The sequence below is a fragment of the Centroberyx gerrardi genome, chromosome 18, assembly GCF_048128805.1.
Source record: "Centroberyx gerrardi isolate f3 chromosome 18, fCenGer3.hap1.cur.20231027, whole genome shotgun sequence".
Lineage (NCBI taxonomy): Eukaryota > Metazoa > Chordata > Actinopteri > Beryciformes > Berycidae > Centroberyx > Centroberyx gerrardi.
This window is the reverse complement of record NC_136014.1, coordinates 18211880-18231864: the sequence shown is the minus strand read 5'-3', so window position 1 is coordinate 18231864 and position 19985 is coordinate 18211880. Positions and strand designations below refer to the sequence as shown.

The following is a 19985-nucleotide window of genomic DNA, read 5'->3' as shown; positions in this document are numbered from 1 at the left end:
ACCCCTGAGAGCTTTTACCGAATAAAGCACTCCAAAAATTGTTTTAACAAATCTAATTAAACGGAAAAAGGTCTGAACACACAACCACCCAGAGCACTAGGAGCTAGAGTGTGTCCTCGGGAACAAAAAAAAAACGCTCAGGAGAGAGTGATAGAGGGAGTATGGATATGGAGGACGAGACTTCCAGCCCTCCATCCGGATATGAAGGCCTCTCTTAGTCTTTTCATCATTCAGATTGATCAAATACCCCTACAGGAATGCTGATGAAGTCAGTACTTGCTGGTAATAGTAATTCTCTCTGAAGTTAAGCTGCTCTTTCCAATGTGTCGTACTCCATAAGCAATCAAAGAGATGCATGTTCTGTGGTGGATCCTTGAAAGTTACCCGTGACTAGCTGAATTTCAACTAGACATCCAGTTCTTCATCCTAATGCATCATCATCACTATCACAAGTAAATCCATCAGATCATCAGAGGCAAAGCCAGGGATGGCCAAATGCCAGAGAAAGTAACTACAAATAGTAATTGTAGTCGCTGTGTCCCTCACTCTAATTTTCTTCGGCTCTACCAACTACTGAAGTGTCCATTTAAAAAAAAAAAAAACTTCTTTTCCATTTTTGGGTGCAAGGAGCTGATATTTTCTCTCCCACATCTTCAACCAGGTCCCGACTGCATTGTGAGACTGTCTCCTCTCCTTTGTCCCAGTGATCTTAATTACAGGCCCTGGGCCCTGAGCAGAGAGGCCCATTTAAATCAGAACACATCCAGCTTCCATTATGGGCTTGGCATTTGGTCTTTGTGCCCATGCTCTTAAATTACATGCTGCCAATCCTAGTGGGCACGGGCAAGATGAGGAGCGGAGGATGGGTGAGAGATGAGGTGAAAGGGGGATGAGAGAAAGGAGAGAGAGGGCTGAGAGAAACAGAGGAGGGGGCCAGTCTACTCTCTGCGCTTGTCGACAGATAGCCCCCCCCCCTTCTCCCCTCTTTATCACCAGATAACTTATGTAAAGTAGCAGATGAAACCCATTCCCATTCACGTCGGCCTGATTGTCAGAATAAGCTTGCATTCCTTTGAAAAGTGATTGACCGCCTGAAAGGGTACAAATTAGGGGCCTGTTCGTCTTTTCTTCTCCGGTCGTGGGGCTTATTTGCGGCAGATTCACCCAGGCCCAAAATTAAGTGAACTCAGGCAGGGATGAATGGGAGAGCTCTGATTGAATAATTGATTTCCTTTGTGCGGCCTGTGTTTAAGAGGGATAACTAGACATCCTTTGGAGTGTAATGATTGTAATTACTGCGATGACTGGTCATGTCAAATATGACACAGGAAAGGACTGTTATTAACCTTTATTATCCACATAGAAGAAAAAAACTAACCCAATATCCTCTTGTCTCTCCCGTCTGCGTATGGGTTTCACCTCTGGTGGAGGCATGGCTGGCGTAGGTTGAATGCATGGATGAACTCATTCCCTGTCTTCTACTCCTGGCCCATGAAAGGTAGATGGGTAATTGACTGTGCAATCGGAGTCACTGATGTGTCAATGACTCACACAGCTAGTGAGCCTTGGGGTAACTCTCAAAGTACAATACATTATAGCTCCAGAATTTAAGTGCAGGAGATAGGAGTTATAGCCTCATTCATGATATCTGTCAGATTCCCATATGCCTTGACCTCTCAAGCAGTGGGGCCTGAATTGCACTTTAATGCACTTGACTCATTTGAGGGCCTCAGTGAAACAGACACTCATCACATCGTGATCAGACACAGTCTGCTGAAGTTGCTGGACGTGTGATCCATATGAATCACAGATACCACCAATGCATTGAGATGCCGAACCAACTTCCTGCCCAAACAGCAAGGCACGCCTTATACTCCAGTCCCATCCCACACCATTCACAGACCCATCTAGCTCCAGGAAAAACTTCTCCTCTATCCCAGCACTTACTGCTCCTCTCTCACCTCTCGACAAACACCCCAAGCCTCGGTGCCCTTCGGATGAACCTCCAGAGTCAGAGCTGCCAGCCTTGCCAGCTGTGGAGACAACTGCAAACTTCATTTGCATATGAAGGCCTTAATTAGGTACCACAAGCGTTTGTACAGGGGGGAGTGTGGCCAGTGAGCATGAGGTGGTATGAGACATGGGGAAGTGGGCTGGGACTGCAGTAGAGGTACGACAACATGGAGCAGAGGGTTGTGGCACAAGACACTGAGGGGAAGGAAACAGGACAAGCGAGGCGTATCAGAGCCAGTGCTAGGTCAAATTGCTTGTACCAAAGAACTGAAAGCATTATTTTTTATTTGACGCCATAGGCCAGCTGACAATTCATATCTTTTCAGAAATGTTTTGGGGTAAACTTAGCTCAAATGGCCTCGAGATATTGCTGTCATTCATTTGCATTTACTTGCATCTTGAGTCCAAACACAAACCATTCAAAACCTTGGAGGAAAACTTGATCACATACCATGCGGCAAGAAGCAGCTGGTTGAAGATGGGTTTAGTTTAATACATCTATGGATGGCTCCCTCCTTAAGTATACACAACAGCGCTGTTCTCCACGTTTGTGTGGCTGCCTCTTGCACGCACAAACCAAATCAAAATTAAGCGTGACATGTGGATCAAACAAACCCAATAAATAGCAATGTGGATTTACATGTTTGATCTGTGTATCATTCTTATTCTGAAATGTCATTTTCTAAGATGTTCTAAGTTGATTTTAACAATAAAACTGAACTTGCTGGCCCTGTAGGGGTAACCAGGCTATTGTTTTTGGGTGGGGGACAATGTGGGTAGGGACAGGCTAGGATAGACAAATTTGGAGATGATTCCTTCCTCTTGTCTTTTTAAGAGACGACTGTAAACTACAACATGCAAAGTTTTTGTTTGATTTTTATTTATTTATTCAACATCATTATTTGCACACCAAGGCACTTATTTCAATAACAGGACTTAATGGCAGACAAATGCATACATTACAAAAAAAAAAACAAGTAATCACCACAAATTATGTATATTCAGAATTTTCTAAATGAAGACACAAATCCTAGTCTGGAGTTGGTTGCGACTCTGCCATCTTGCTATTTGTGTTCCTTAATGACTTTCTAATTCCTCATCAGTGGGTAGCTAGCCTCCGCGCCAGGCAGGCAGAGGGCAGTGGCAGGGTGCCATCCTGGAACAGGTGCTCATCCATGTTGTGCTTATGGTGTCCGTAGGCCTCAATTACATCCTTTAGCTTGCTTTTAAATTGGGTGCATTTAAGTCGCCTTCTTTTTATCCCCTCTTCCTGCTATACAGCTGTAAGAGAAGAAAGAATTGGTACGTTATGGGGAAAATTAAGCAATACTGTTGCCTATTTTAATTGCTTTTAATTGCCGATTTTTTAAAACTGGATCACTGTTGGATTTTATCGGACTATCTCTCAATTCCAGGGGGGTCATTTGAATCTACCTGCATGTTTCTGGGTAGTATCTGCCGGCTAGCTCGACTAGCTCAGTTTTTAGCCATCATGGTCTACGCTGCAGCTGTAGCCCCGTGTAGCAACTGCCTCAAATTAAACAAGGCATACAAGAAAATTGATTGTCTGAAGAAAGATATCCGGCGACTTCCAGATGAGCTGAGGCCCAAAAAGTGAAGCACTTCTCAGCTTCATTGACTTTGCTGCTGCTCAGGCTAAGCATCTCAGCCTTGAACTTTTCAATAGCCTACGGAACTGATGAATCACAAAATGCTCTACTTCAATGCATTGTGCAGAAGTCACTTGGGGGGTGTGCCTCTTCTGGGTGATGGGCGATGGGCGTTCTGGGTGATGGCCGTTGGGATGTTGGGGAACACCCCAACGCCCATCACATAGACGGCTGTCTCCTCCTGCTGCTATTTCCAATACCCATGTTCCTACTACCACTGCCCCGGCTGCCGCTGCTGCTCCTACCTCTGCTGCTGCTTCACCAGTGGCCGCTGCTCCTGTAACCTCTGCTGCTTCTACCGCTGCTAGTGCCTCATCTACCGCCTCGCCTGCTGTTACGGGAGCCTCTGCCTCAGTGAGGTGACCAACACCAACCCCACTGTCTTGATTGTGGGTGCTTTTATCTTGCGGCGAGTGAAGGCTCGTACGACCCAGGCTGTTGTTGAATGTTTTCCAGGGGCTCAAAGTACCCCCTAGTGAGTACAATAGTGAATCATGCTGGCACAAATTACATTTCTTGTGAAAGATCAGGCTAAGAACCTTGGTGTGATTATTGACCCCGAACTGACCTTTGAGGCACACGTTAAGCATATAAAGAAATCAGCTTTTTATCAACTTCCATCCAAGGTACGTCGGTTTTTAACACAGGAGGGTGCTGAGAAACTAATACATGTTTTTATCACTAGTAGACTTGACTACTGTAATGCCCTACTCTGGTCTCCCAATATCCACTATCAATCAATACTATCAATTGATTGCTTATCAACTGTTACTGAGTACTGATCCAATTCATCATTTTTACTGAACTAGACCATTATTTAGCTTCACTTGGCACAAAATATTGTAAAATAATGTTTTTTTCTTGATTTAAGAGATCTAACATTCTTTTGTTGGAAAAGGGCAGAAAATCAAGTTGCTTTGCTTTTGTTAGCAGTGGATCTTGGTATCGGATTTTAGTTTTGGGGAAATTCTCCAATACTGATGTCCTATTTTAGCCTGGTATCCGCGTGATGCCCAATACCAGTGTTGATCTTTGCATCCATACCTAAGACGCGCCCCACTGAAACCTGCTTTTCCATATTTCCTCATACACTATCCAGAAATTCGACAGTTTCCAGAAATTAAAAATAACCTGCAACACCAAAATTTGACTATGAACAACTAACTCAAGTGCAGACAAAAAATCTTGAAAGTTGACAGCCTTTGCCTAGAAAGAACTGACACGCACACGTCCCGGTAAGTCTGTCTGTCCGCCATGACACTTCTCCTCCACCACACTGGTCAGATCACTGAGAGCAACATAACAGTACACATCTACCGGCCCCCTCTGATCTCACCCGGGAAGGAGACAACACTTTCACATCAATAGCCTGTCATCTCACAATGTGGCGTCTTTCCCTTTGAAGGTACAGTAGCATTGTTGCAGTTGCTCAGATGTGAAACTCTAGCTTTTATCACCTGTTTTGGACAAGGAGGAGAAGAGGCGGAGATGAAGGAAGAGATTTCTTTTTAACTTGGACCCACCAAAGTAGAAAGATGCAGGACGTTGACAGGTGTGTGAAATGGGTACTGCTGGGTCAAACTAGGGAACTTCAGAGACCAGTTTAGAAGGCTTCCCAAAGTCTCTCAGAAGAGAAGGAGAAATAGACGGTCCTTGTCTGTGCTGCTTTCACCTTGGGCTCACTGGCAGCAGAAGGAGGACTATTAACACACTTGTACCTATCAGAATTGAGTGTTCAAGGCTACTTTGTATGGGCGCCTGTCCATTTGATGTGATTGTATGCCTGCACATCAGGCTGCCATATGCTCTAAAGCACATGCTTTTACTGTGGGCTATTGTTAGTTCACACAAAGCCACATAAGGCTTGCTTACTTGCACTGGTACCGGCCCTCTACCAAAGGGTCTTAAGACAGAAGCCAGAGAGATTTCCTTCTTGTCCTGAATTACCAGCCAGCTGTAAACTACAAGTCCCATTCCACAGCAGGAGGATCACTCCTCCCATTAGCCTTGGCATGCTGCCGACTACAACTGTGAGGTTGGTGGTAGTCAGGAGGCCCGGTTGGGACGAGGCCCTCTGTCACTCATGGCGACACATGTCATAAACTCATTGTCTTGCCATCAATCGGGGGACCTAACCATCTCCACAGCAGATGGAGGCCCAGCAGGAAGACAGGGGGCCATGCCCTGAGCCTTCGCCCCACACAGAGTGCACTCGGCACGGGTAAGAGGGGCCAGAACTCTAGGGGAGCCCCATACCCTAGACTGGACCTCCCATGGATGCACCTCTGGATGAAGTCCTAATGTTGTCCGTGATTAATGAGAGAGGAATGTAAGTGCGCCACCGCTGCTATTTAAGAAAATAGGCTTGCTTTTGATTTGGACATCTAGCCTGTACAATGGCTGTAGCAGCAGTGGCACTGGCCAAAACAAAGCAACAAAGCAACAAAGCTAGCGGTTCCAATCCCAAGTCCTGCATCTTATTTCCCTAAACAGCTTCTCTTCTATCTCGGCAATTACTTTGAAGCTTTGGTGTCATAACTGCATTTTTCAGTAAATATATAAGGGTCTAAAGTCAGAGTTAGCATAGATATGAAGATAAACATACTTCTTCCCATATTTAAGATTGGAAACAGCGATAAACATGGTCTGGAAGGGATAAAGGTGTCTTGCCTTCCCAGAATAGGGATATGTAATGATATTCATAAAGAGACCACCTACTGGGGGCACAGGAAAGACTGTTCCTTAGCAACAACATACACGCTCTTACAAGCTACGTCTTGGGAAATTTTGACCGGATTGGGATGCAAACAACAGAAAACCTTTAACTAGGCCATGTTATCAGTCTGCTCCCTGGGCTGAATATCTGGGTGTCTCGTCTGACAGAAATCCCCCCAGCTGATGATACATATTTCAGAGATTTCATCTGGCTTTTATTTCAAATGATTGTGAACAACTCCGCTGCTGCGTTGTATGGAAATATGCAACTTTAATACATGGCGAAATGGCCTTGTTTGAAGAATGAAGATTCTTAGTACATTTCTTTGCAATATCGTAGACCTTTATTTGTGAAAAAGTACAATACCTCGTCCTTACAAATAAGCCTAAGAAAAAGTTGAACTGAAAAGGAGCATTGTAAGAACAAGAGAATGCTTCATTGAAAAAGTGATCTATACAGGTAGATTTACGCACCATAAGATGAGTGGTCTTAGTTCGGCTTCATTTTAACATATTCCACATGTTAAGCACAAACAATCCAGACAAAGTCAAAAACTGTTGAGATACATCAACAAAATATTGAGTGAATTTTGTACACCTTTTACGCTTTCAATACAGTGAACAAAACTAAGCTTGTGTTGCTAAATCAAACTAAAGTCTTAACCTCTTCAATAGTCCTTAATTTCCAAATGTTATGTGACCAAGCAACCAAAAAGAAAAAAAAATGAATTGGTTTTGTTCACAAAACTTGTATATCACATTTCTTTTGTAATACAAATCACATCATTAATGCCACATTCAAAAATCCATCAAGGCTAAAGCTCAAGTCTTATACTCCACACAAAATTATTCTTTTTTAATTCTCTTTTTTATATTGTACAAGACAAGACACAAAGTTACTGTACAATGGATGTATACTTAAAAGGTCATGAATCGGTCAACCATACTATCTAATTCCCATTCTTTTGCCAACACTCAACATTTGACATAATCATTTATGAGACTTATAATTAGGGTCTTCCAGTTGATGAGGAACCTGTAATAGGCCAGGTGCATCAAAGATGTCTGTTGCCTGGCTGATGTTATTAATCTGTGATGCCCCTTTCACTACTGTGCATGGTGGGATTAGCTCACCGGTTTGTTAGATTACCGAGTGTCAAAAATGTTGTATTCGGTGAAAAAAAACAAAAATAATGAGGGAAGAAATCTACTCAAAACCATGTGAAAATATGAAACTATCTTGAAGATGCTTGGCGTTGGCAATATATTTCACAACTACATATAAAGCAACCTAGCCTGCTTGCTAAATACTCATCTACCTTCCTTATGATGCTGTGCCACTGTGGTACAGGTCTGGAGGACTGTATGATGTAAAAGTAGACAGTAGATACTTTAATGTACGAGGTCCATCTTACTGTCTGGCACTAGAGTCCCCACAGATGTGAGCACCATTTTGGTCAGTTGTGTACTCAAACCTGAGCTAGTTCCATTAATGGTGTTAGACTGTGTGATTTTTGGTGCAACCAAATCTTGAGTATACTCGCTACTGTCCCTTCATCCAAAAAAAACAATTAACATTGAATAACCAGCGATGTTCGTTTTTTTCCTGTCATAAATTATAGTTAATCGAAGACAGATTACCTAAAAGCATCATTGTGCAAAGAGTTCACAGATGTCCGTCGACAAAACATTATCTTCCGGTTACAGCGCTTTCAGGAAAGTTACCCCACAACAGTGACAAAAACATCTCAGTAAAATCTTTATTTCTAACATTTTTATAACGCATGTCTTTGTAGATCATCCTCACAAAGAAACCACAACATTATTAAGCAGAACCTTGTCACCGTTATCTGGTCTCCAAATCAATACAATGAGAAGGGAGAAGGAAAAGTGTGAGTAATCAAAAACACAAATTCACACCGGGGTTTTCTCATGTCATATGACATCAACATAAGGGCATCATCATTCTCCTTTCCTTTAAGAGCCAGTCATTTGCGAAGGAAGGGATTACTGAAAATAAAGATGCTCCTTTAACTGTAATCTGGTGCCAGTTTTGCATTTTCATCAAGTGAATTGGTCTTTGAACAGTGTATTTGTGTAACTTCTACCCATTGCTCCACTGTGGTTGAGGAAGAGACCAGCAGAAAGGCTTCATTGCCCTCTTGTGGTGACTGTTGTGTTAATAAGAGATAAGACATTCATCCAGCCCTCAGCTCATTTGTCTGTCAGTCTGTCTTACAACGGGCCATCCATGAATCTCAGTGTGTATATGCGAGGATGTCTATCATAGAATGGGGGTAGACTAGGAGGGAAGAGAAGGGGGGAGGCAGGGGAAGGTGAAACAAGTTTCTATGCACGTGATTCTCTGTTTCTACCTGCTAAGGCGAAGCTTGATGGAGTTCTTCACCACGGGAATGGGGTTGGTGGGGAGGAGAGGCACATCAGACAGGTCGGCAGTGGACAATCTCTGAGAGGGCAGGGGCAGACAAACAGTGAGATCAGTTACAAAATATGAACAACTTCAGACCAGTATTATATAAACTATGGATCAGGGGAACCAGACGGGTCGCGGGCCCATTTCTGTTGGATTCTCACATGACAGGAGTACTAGTATGTTTACAAGTACAATACAATTTAGTGTAATCCGTAATGTGCTATCGAGTATCAACAATACCTGAATTTGTGCCCCACTCTTCACTTCACTTGGAGAGGAAGGCATGTCTTCAGTCACCTGGAAAACATTTACAACCACATTAAAACGCACGACCACAATCACAGAACTAATGTATAGTAATTATAAACGACACCACTGAAAGAGTGACAGCTTCTTTACCTCTGCCTCCGTTGTCATGCTCTCATCCTCCTTTGTTGGCTCGGTGAATGGATCCTACAAGGAGGTGAACAAGAAAAGAGACAGAACATGATTGAGTCCTATCAGGATCAAAACTCAACATGGACATAAACTTTCCATTGTGTTTTATATGTTTTAAATGTTTTATATTTTTTACAATGGTTTCCAACAGTTGAACTTCAGGTGTGCTTGATTTATCTTGCCAGACATTTTAACTGCCTCATGAAACAATCACTTACAACATGAGACAAATCAAGCTCTGACTATGTTTTCATGTATGAAAATATAATTAAACTACTATTTTGCTCACGTCTTGAGGAGTGAATCATAAAACATACAGATACAAAGTTTCTAGCCAGTCCTCAGATATTAACTACTACCTCTGGTATGATGACAGGACTGAGCATGACACAGAAGACACATCCAAAGAAAACTAAAGAGCAAATTGTCTAATTGACTTAACATCACAGAACTACTTCAAGCCTAGTTTACCGGACCTTATCAGCTTTGAACTGCTTGGCTAGCATCTCTGACTGGGGAGAGCCTGGTGTCTTGGAGGCTGGAAGGGGGGTCTCGCTGAGCGGGAGACCACTGGTGGACCCTTCAATGCATGTGCTGTTTGTCTCTGACGCTGACTCCTGTAGCGAATCACAAAACAGATTTTATAGATACAAAGTTTCTAGCCAGTCCTCAGTGTTTAACTGGTTTTGAACAACATCTTACAGCAGGTACTACTTCTGTTATGGTGACAGGACTGAGCATGACACAGGAAATATATCCAAAGCAAAATACAGAGCAAATTGTCTCATTGACTTGGTGTCACAGAACTAATTTAAGCCTAGTTTACCGGACCTTATCAGCTCTGAACTTGGTTGGCGTCTCTGACTGGGGAGAGCCTGGTGTCTTGGTGGCTGGTGGGCTCATGCTGGGAGGGGGGGTCTCGCTGAGCGGGAGACCACTGGTGGACCCTTCTGTGCATGTGCTGTCTGTCTCCTGTAATGAACCATAAAACTGATTTTATAGATACAAACTTTGTAGCCGGTCCTCAGTGTTTATCTGGTTTTGACTGACATCTTATGGCAGGTACTACTTCTGTTAAAATGACAGGGCCAATATATGAAATCCAAAGAAAATACAGAGTAAATTGTCTCATTGACTTAGCATCACAGAACTTCTTCAGGCACAGTTTACTAGACCTTATCAGCTTTGAGCTTCTTGGCTGGCGTCTCTGACTGGAGAGAGCCTTGTCTCTTTGTAGCTGGTGGGCCCATGGTGGGAGGGGGCGTCCGGCTAGGTGGCACCGTGGCAGTGATGGAGCGCTGGCGGCTCACTGTGGGCTTTGCTCCCTCCGCTTCTATTGTGGCCTCTGTGGCAGGTCCAGAACTGGCCCTAGTGGTGGTTACAGAAAACGCAATGAAAGTTAGCTTAAAGTTTAAAAACATAAAAATGCCAATGAAAAAGACTCAGTACAATAGTTACACAAATGGCAAGCATTTTTAATTCAAAAGCCCTTCTTAATGTCACATTTTGTTGTTTCAAGAGCGTAAAAAGCAAGATGCGGGCCATGGGAATATCCTTCAAACAGCCTTTGAGGCATTTTTACAACATCTAACATAATTTATCTTGTCAAGCAGTGGAAGACACTAAGGAAGTTTCCACATTTTGTAGCTATCCTACATTAGTATTAAAGAAGGTTCCAAGCAATTACTGAAGGGGTGTAACAACAATGCAGCAGCACTTCAGCAAGGAGTGCATCTGTGGCAACACTTACCCAATAGGGCTGCAAGGGAAACCCAGTATGGCACCCTTATTTGGGGTGGAAGAGGGCATGGCTGTAGGTGAGGGAACAGACATGCTGTTGTCGCTGTCAATAGATAGGTCAAGACTGCTGTCATTCATCTGGCGAAGCCCGTCTGTGGAATGCTGCAGAAGACAAGGAGCGGGAACGGGACAGGTAACTCAAACAACTACTAACACAAAACTAAGTGTCAGAAAAAGAAGCATTTCTGACCAATAACACTGATATTTAAGATGATGACATGTAGAGGGAAGAAAGAAACCTTTCTGCGTTTGAGATTAGGCAGCAGCTGGTGAAGCTGTTTCCTCTTCACGTGCATGGCTGATATCTTCATCTCCTGCTCAAACATCTTGCTGCTAATCGCCTGTCTGTAGACTGCAACCATACAAAATGAAAAGGAGAGAGAGACAGAGGAAGACAGAGTTGTGATTTATAATCTATTACGTGAGTTGGCAGACTGAACTGCCAACTCTACTCAAATCTAAAAAATACCCTCCTCACCAGTGTCAGTGAAAGACTGGATGTCAAAGGTCAAGTCTATGTTCCGGTTTTCAGACCCCTCCAACTTCTTAAAGACAATCCCAATCACCCACATTGTGCTCAACTCCTCTCTAGAACAGACAGAAAGACAGTTCAATGAGTTGCCAAAGTAAAATGAACTAAATTTCCAATCTAAGATGTAAGACCTTTACTGCAAGTTCAAAATTCTCATGTTAATGTACATGACAGAGTAAATAGGAAGCATAATGAGAAAAACAAAAAAAGCAGAAATGGGCAAAAAGAAAATAGGAATCTCTATTAGAAATGAATATGAGTTGCATGACTCAAAAGCCCAAGAGAAAAATCCCTGCTATGATTAAAAAATAATCATCAAGTCACGTGTCCTCACTTGTCGTTGCCTTCCTTTGGGCCAGGGAAGGACTGTGGATTGACATGGGCCAGAGTAATGTGCTCGTTTTTCTCTAGATTTCCCACCAGGATTCTGATCTTCGACTCTACTAGGCCAACCCTGACGGGACAGACAAAACATCATTTTCACCCAGAGGAATGCACTGATAAACAGTTGGAAATAAAATATTAAACTGTTTTCTCACTCTGAGAGCAGCATGGCCACAAATAAGATGCAGTCTCACCCAAAGATATGAGATTATCTACAAAGACGTCTTCATTCGTTCCAGTTTCACTCACACTTGGCTACTGCTGCTTGCTTATTTTCATTTTCTTTGTTCTGGGTACTCACCATTCGAGGTGCTGCTTCTCTGTCGGTGCGCTTGCTAGCAACACAATGTAATGCCTTGGAACATAAGAGACAGAACAATGGGAACAGGGGTCACAGCACTGTACTTTTCTACACAAGTTGGAGCCTCACTACATCAATCACAAACTCTAGCTTTATCTACGGAGATAGTTGTGAATGCATTCCTGATCAATAGTCAAAGCAGGCCAAGCTACAGCACAATGATTAGCATCACTGTACACAGGGAGATGGGAGTCTGAGTCATATTTTACTCATTAACCTGTAGTCTAACATTTCTGTATTATGTCTATAAATTTCAACAATATAAATCTAACAATGCTAAAAGGCAAGAGCTACACTGGTTGCTTCAAAATGTCAGTGGTTCCTGTACTGAATCTCTGCATTTGTGTATTGAATGCCAAGACTACACAACAATTAAAAGAATTACCACCGCAAACTGTATACAACTGCTCACTCTCTGATGTCCTTTGGCATAAGCTTTTAACCAGATAATTTGCCAAATCAAGGATATTGCCTGTGCTGACCTTCCTATCGCTAAAGAAATAAGTCAATCTGAAAAAAGAGATGTGGATTTTCAGGCCACATTTGGAAAAATAAAAAATACTGAGCCCGGAACACACAACAGATTTATTCAAATATCACAATACAATGAATCCAATGTAAAAGACAGATGCTCCAGGCTGGCCTCAAAGTAGAATTAAATGAAGACTGTTTAGGAGCAGGATATTGAAGCAAGTTATATTAAGAGCTCCAAACTCAAAACAAAACTCTGAAGGCAAAAAATTCCATCTCCCAAACAATGCTGGAACAGACTATCCACTTTCTCTTTCATTAGGGTTGAACAGGCTTCAGTCTATATTCTGAATTACTAACAATGAAGTGTAAAAACAGGTCTGCATGATTAATTAAACAATTGGCATTCAACTTCTCAAGTTAGGTAGAACACATGCTCAATTTACAGCAAGGAACCCAAATGAATTACATTCTGAAATTCAAAATAACTAAGAGTCCAATAACTGTTTAAAGCATGCAAAGTACAAAGGGCCTAATTGAGAAGGCTTCCTTTGAGTGAGAATTACAAAATAAACTCAAATACTGATTTATTGGGCTATAATTGACAATAAATACAGTTATGACAAACAAAGGAAAGGAAGTCTGTAAAATCAGACTAAGAAGAAATACATAGTGCAAATTGTGAACTAAATCATTTTATTTTGAATTGAATACAAGATAAGGTACAGGGGAAACCAGGGAACTTTAATATTTAATATGAATTCTTACAAACAAGTGCCTACCTACCTTTTTATCAAGAAAAGTACAAAACATCAAATATAAAGTTGTGCTTACATTTGAGGCACAGTTAAGGAATTAGAATGATAATGGGCTTCAGGCACTGCTTGAAGTTAACACTGTATAAGCATTAATGATGCTTTGAGAATCAAAGAGAGTACTTCGGCAAGAAAGCTTTGTTTGAGTTTTATCAGGAGGAATAAGGTATATATTCAAAACATCAAACTGAATAAATATAAACATATAAACTGGGGGCGGGGGGGAATTACATATTTTAGAAAGTAGTGCGCATGTGTGTGTATTGTGGAAATGGGATTCTTTATTGAAATATCTGTATCTCACCATGTGCGTCCAACAGGATAGGCAGCTTAATACATACTTGTATTTCTGAAAGAAGTTTGGTGCTTCAAATAGTTTGGACCACTCTGCTTTATTCTGCAATATTTCGTCAGTGATGGCGAGACCTGTGGAGGAGGAAGGGAAAGCTTGTTTAACTCTGAGTAGAACAAAATCCCAACTAGATTTACAGAATAGAATAAATATCCTCGTAGCTATAAGTTTATGGTGCTTTTGGCCAAATCACTGTCAATTAATTCAAAACTGCGGCACAATAACTGAATTTGGAATGCCTGTTTGTGAATTAATTAATAATGACTTAATGATTTTGCATTAGAACAAACAGGAATGCTCTGAAGATTCGTTAAATCAACTCTGTCATCGTAAAGTTAACTGGCCCCAACCAAGAGGCAGGTGTGAGCCCTTGGTAAGTATCAGCTGAGTGACAACAGACCCTGTTTGAACTCGTCCACCATGACGGCTCGGGTGGAGGCAGACACGTTGTAAGTGGAGTTCTGCTGGGGGTATGCTGGGGTGATGATTGGCATCAGGTGGTAACGGTCACTTGGAGTAACCTGGAAATACAAAGGAATGCAACATTGTCAGTTTGCAAGGTTACCTATGCATGCATGCATGCATGCAAGGAAATTTGAAGATTATTCATTATCAAAGACAAACCCAACTGACACAACACTATATGTACAGCATAAAATATAAATGCTGCCTTACATTTTGCATTTTCCAATTGTGTAATTATAGTGTTATGCGACTTTCTCATCTATTTGATAAATCAACCATCGCTTGTTAGGACATAAATCATTTAAGATTTTGTTTGTTTGATTTTTTTGCGGCTGTTTTTCTTAGTTTTAAGCACATCCCTGGTATCATAACAATATTCACAAATTTGCATTGTCTTTTATGAACACCATCTCAAAAAGTTAATTTACAGTATTGCATTCATTTGAAGGACAGTGATTAGGAAAAAGCAATTTTACAATTTTGGTTGATCCATATAGCCAACAAAATGTTGCTGAACTATTATTACTATCATCACAGAACTGATAGGTTCTGTTTCTCCTTACCCTGGGGTCCCAAACTGGAAGGTTGAGGTTGCAGTCCTCTGGCTGCTTTAGCAGAACTGGGTTTGGCCATTCCCTGCCACACAAACAAGATGTCAAAACTGTCAGTTAACGCAACACATCTTTATCTTCATCCTTTACAAAACAAACAATCACATGCAATTACATGTTCAACTTTGTGAAAGCATCTTAGCACTAATATGATCTTTGCCTGGTGGAATTATAATGTAAAAAAAGACATCTTTGCAGTGTTGTAGGTCAGAACCAGTCTCAAATTTCTTTTTGAGACCAAGTAAAATTATCGTCAAAGTTTCAAACACACCTGATTTTACTTTAGCTGCTACTGGGTCTATAGTTGATGTTTGACTAGAAATGTTATACTGTACATACTATGCATTTAAACTCAATACTCTTTGTCTCGAAAAACACTGAAATTCTCTGATCCTGGTCTTGACTAGGACCCGTCTTTGGTCGAATAAGGTGATCTTGACTACAGCACTCAGTGCCAAGCTGTTTTTAATAAGCCCAGTTCAGTTTGTTTTGATGTAACACAGAGACTAATGATATCAGGACCACTCACCACTTTGAGAAGACCAGGAAGAATTTGTGCACGAGGGTGGAGGCTACAGCATTGGGGTAGAGCTGGCAAGTCCTGGCTACCAGCATGGCCCATGATACCCCACCCAGGAAGCCCAGGATGTTAGAGTAAATGTTGTGGCCTGGAGGAGGAAGGGTGGGGGGTATCCACAAAAGAAGAAAAAAAAAAAAGATTAAAACCACAACTATACCAAACTGCTATAATATGCTACAGTCCACTGCCAAGTCAGTATTTTGAAAGTATGGGTGTTAAATGTTGGATACTAGATTTGTAAGTCATATTATTACTACTACTTCAATTACAATATTGTGCTTGCAAATGGTATACAACTGGGGAAAACTGTACACAAAAGTGTGGTAAAGCACATAAGACAATAACAAAGCAAAAACAGCTATACAGTCGAAGAAACCTGTGGCTTTTGTTTATCCCCCAAGAACACTGATTGGACTGTGTTTGCCAGGTAGCTAATGCAAGCAAGCCAAACAAAGTCACCATGGCAACATGAGCTGCTGAAAAAAACATGAGCCCCCGTAAAAAAAAAAAAGGCAACGACACGCAGGTTTCTTTTTGCTCAAACTAATCCTGTTTTGAGTGAAGGCCAGCACAGGTCAGTTTGGACTTTGTTTACATGCCATTAAGCTGGTTTTGTGAGGAGACAAAGACACAATAGTCCCTCCAAATAGACACAACAGTCTTTTGAGTGACTACAATCATGCAGATAGCTGGCTAAACTGACATAGTTCTGCACAAAAGACAATCTTCAAAACAAAGAATATTTGGTATTCACCTTACCTTTCCATTAAAGGTACAAAAGGAATGAACAGATTCAACTCACGTTTAGCCCACAGTTTGATGGTTCTCAAAGTGAGCCTGAAGTTCTCTATATTGGGCACAAGGTGGAGAATCTCATCTGTAACTCTGCAGCCTACAAGAAAAAAAACATAAAGCCATACATTAGCACAGGGATTATGGTCACACCAAAAACAGCAAAGCACAAATACACAGAATAATACTTTGTCCTACACCAAAGAAACTTAACTGAGGAAACAACTATTAAGAAGCTTGAAAACTCTAGTCTTTCAAGCTTCATAGTGGTTATTTTGTTTAATCAGATGGCAGTGCTAACCATTGAGACTCCTTATGCAGCGGATGTCCAGGTTCTTCAGCAGCCCATCGTCCCGAAGATCCAGATTTTCGGGAATCGTTGGCAATGCTAACCGGGCAAACAGTATGTCAATCTAAAATAAAAAAAAGGAACGCAAAAACACAACAATTATTACTGCGATTAGTATTACTTATGAAAGAAAAAACAAATTTGCTTTATTTAAAGGCATAGACATTTGAGTACCTCAATTGCATCAAAGGATAGTTTGATGACCGGGACAAATGCCTCTTCCACAGCCTAGAGACAGTGTGAACGACAACATTGTCAATTACTTACATGAGGAAGGAAAATCTTCTCTGACTTGTATGCAATGAATAATTTATATTAATCACCCGCAGGTCTTTAACCTCCTCCTGCTCTTTCAGCTTCTCATAGAAAGAAGAGAAGAAGTCTGTTCTTTCTACGTGTCGAGGTGCTACACAGAGGGCATCAATGTCAGCACCTGTCAGAAGAGCACAGATTCATATCAGTGTAAAATTGCTATTCAAATATACCAGTATGTTCTAAATCAGTATCTCCATCATATTCTTTCAGCCGTGGCAGCCCACCAATGAAAAAGCCCATGCAGACAGATGCGTTCCTTGTGAAACTGTTAGCTAGCACATCTATCACATGGCCATTTCATACACACAAGCCTACTGTGATTGTCTGTGTACTAATATCATGTGCTGCTCAATTACATAGTTGTCCAAGGTAGTAAACTGAATTGCATGATTCAACTGACGTGTCTTGATGAATGAGGTCTAATCACATTTTATGAATCACAGTGGTTAAGTTTCATACTATTTAAGCAATATCACTTGAGAGGGAGTGTTGTTCTACTGTATATCACACTATATGTATAAAAGCACACTGTATAAAAGCAATATCACACTCGAGGTTGTGTTGTTACACTGTATATCAGCACAGCGTGACCAAATCACAGCTGTGCTGATATACAGTATAACAGCACAACCTCGAGTGTGATATTGCTTTTATACAACAGTTCTGTGAATAAAGCTTTTTATCAAGTAATGGCATGAATTTCCCTTTATTTTAAGGGGTTGTGAGCCAAAAGAACAGCTGTGATAACGTAAGTAAGAAACTGTTAATTACCTTTTGTGTGTACCCCCAAACGATAGGAGCCAAATGTGAAGATCTTGCCTCCAACAGATTCTATTATTGAGGCAGGTAAATTCTAAAATAAAACACACACACACACACACACACACACACACACACACACACACACACACACACAAACACAATGTAGTATCTGTGCAATAACATGTTTTGGGGTCATATATGCAATTACTTTTGCAACAAGGGAGATATAGAAGCTTCAACCAAACAAGCTCCTACCTTTTGTTCACTGATCTCTTTAATCCACTCCTTAACCAGTGTGTTTAATTTACCCAACACCATTATTCTGCAAAACAAAACCAAACGTAAAAGCACATATGAAAACGTTCTGTCATAGCTCCGAAAAAAAGGTTAGTATGGCCGCTTCCACCTGTACCACATGTGTTAACATCATTCATTGAGGATGTTGTTGTTTAAATGTTTGCTCTTCTTGCATCTGTAACTAACACCAGTAAGAGGCTTGAACAATGGCATGATAACATCCAGGACACTGGGCCACAAAACCGCACTGAAACCAATGTTTTAGGCTGCATATCATGTTGTTGTTTTGATTTCAACATTAAAACAGTGGAATAGAAAACAGATGGCTGTGCATTCAAGTTGTGTTCTTGCACACAGATCTATGTCAGCCTAATGATCAGTTTCCTTTCAGAAAAACAAAAAAAACTTTCACAGTAGGGTCAAGTTGCTTGAAAACCACCGATCTTGTGTCAGTTTTGGAACGGCTCAAATAATGACTGTGAGGAAGTGAGCTATGGAAACTGTCCAGCAGTCAAAGGAAGCTTCACCAGCCGGCGGTGCACCATACCTGTGCTGCAGCTCCAACTCCTCCTCAAACACACCATATGGTTTCAGGGTTTCAGTCAGCTTCTGGGTCAGGACCAGGTCAGCCTCCTTGGGCAGAGCCAAGCTGATGGGAGAAGTGATCCCATAGTGCTTGGGGATCTGCTGGGCTGCTGGAGCCTGGCTGGTGAATCGACTGAAAATGGAGAATTACACGTTTTGCTTAAGTGTACTATAATGTTCCCATACAATAATCAAGTTGAAGACAACAACAAGCAAGCGCCCAAAAGTGTAAACGCAAGCGTAATAAAGTATATTACAAAACCTAACAAAAATGGGAGGGGGTGTATGGGGGTGACTATGCTCCCAAAATACAATGCTTTGTACTGAGTTATTTGATAGTTGACTTTAAACCACCAATTTCTGCTTCATACATCCTTCCCATCATCCATACATCATCATCGAAGTAATGAGACGACGGCTTCAAAACACCAGTCGCACACTTGTTAACGTCATATCGGATTTCGCGAGGCACAGTTCGTGTTAAAAGTACGACAACTTAGTAGGGGTTATCAGAAGGCAAAATGCAGCAAGTGTCTGTCTAAGATCAGGAAACTAGCTAGCGCTAGCCACTTGACCCTTTACTTAGCGTGTTCAGAATTCAACACTAGCGTTAACGTTAGCTTTTAAGCTACGTTGGCTAACGTTTCAGTACACTGGCAACGTGTGAATGACTTTTGTTTCCATCGTTTGTTTTGCATGTATTCGAGTTTGTCGTCAACTAGCAAACGGACTACGTTAATATGAAGCTTGATAATATGCATTTCGCCGATGCCAAATCATAACATGCTAATGCCAGCTAACTCAGGCTCGGCGAGGATTGTGAGTTGAAGAGGCCCTGTACCAGTCCTGTTCCCCCCGGTTCATCTCCCAAAACTCTTGAAAGAAGCAGAGCAAAGCGACTTACAATGGCATTGCGGCAATAATCAACCGCTCCGTTTACTCCGTATCATCCTCGTCGTCTTTTCTCTCATCAAAATATAGCTCAATCCTTGTAATACACACTCAAACAGGGAAATCTGCACCTTTGTGTCCACTAAACATGGCGCGCGTGTAGCTTGGACTGTGCTGTAACGTTAGGATGGAAGCCAATCAGCGAACGGCGTAACGTCACCGAGGGTTTGTTTGGGTTTTAATGCTGCATTCAGGTCATACCCAGAAGAACGGAATAACCTCTCGCTGATAACTTGAAAGCGTTTACACGTTTAACTCGTTAGAACGACCTAATCCAAAATCATCTTTATTTA

At 41.6% G+C, this 19985-nt stretch overlaps 1 protein-coding gene across 3 annotated transcripts; it reads right to left on the bottom strand.

Annotated features, from left to right (window-relative positions):
- Positions 1–6735: 6735 nt before the first annotated feature.
- LOC139931404 (poly(A) polymerase type 3) lies at positions 6736–19780 on the bottom strand. 3 transcript variants are annotated; one of them, XM_078289884.1, is made up of 23 exons: positions 19646–19780; positions 18704–18874; positions 18115–18181; positions 17869–17950; positions 17106–17215; positions 16957–17010; positions 16735–16846; positions 16444–16533; positions 15591–15729; positions 15014–15086; positions 14386–14506; positions 13975–14059; positions 12288–12341; positions 11937–12056; positions 11549–11658; positions 11310–11422; positions 11021–11172; positions 10446–10638; positions 10102–10242; positions 9747–9887; positions 9232–9285; positions 9073–9129; positions 6736–8865 (listed from the first exon to the last, which is right to left on the bottom strand). In XM_078289884.1, the coding sequence occupies exons 1-23, from the start codon at positions 19651–19653 to the stop codon at positions 8770–8772; spliced, it is 2343 nt and encodes a 780-aa protein (XP_078146010.1). In that variant the 5' UTR covers positions 19654–19780; the 3' UTR covers positions 6736–8769. The 3 variants fall into 3 exon arrangements, with proteins under 3 accessions (XP_078146010.1, XP_078146011.1, XP_071781004.1); XM_078289885.1 differs by lacking the exons at positions 6736–8865; positions 9073–9129; positions 9232–9285; positions 9747–9887 and having other exon boundaries at positions 10138–10242; positions 10434–10638; XM_071924903.2 differs by lacking the exons at positions 6736–8865; positions 9073–9129; positions 9232–9285; ... (9 more) ...; positions 14386–14506; positions 15014–15086 and having other exon boundaries at positions 15587–15729.
- Positions 19781–19985: the final 205 nt, after the last annotated feature.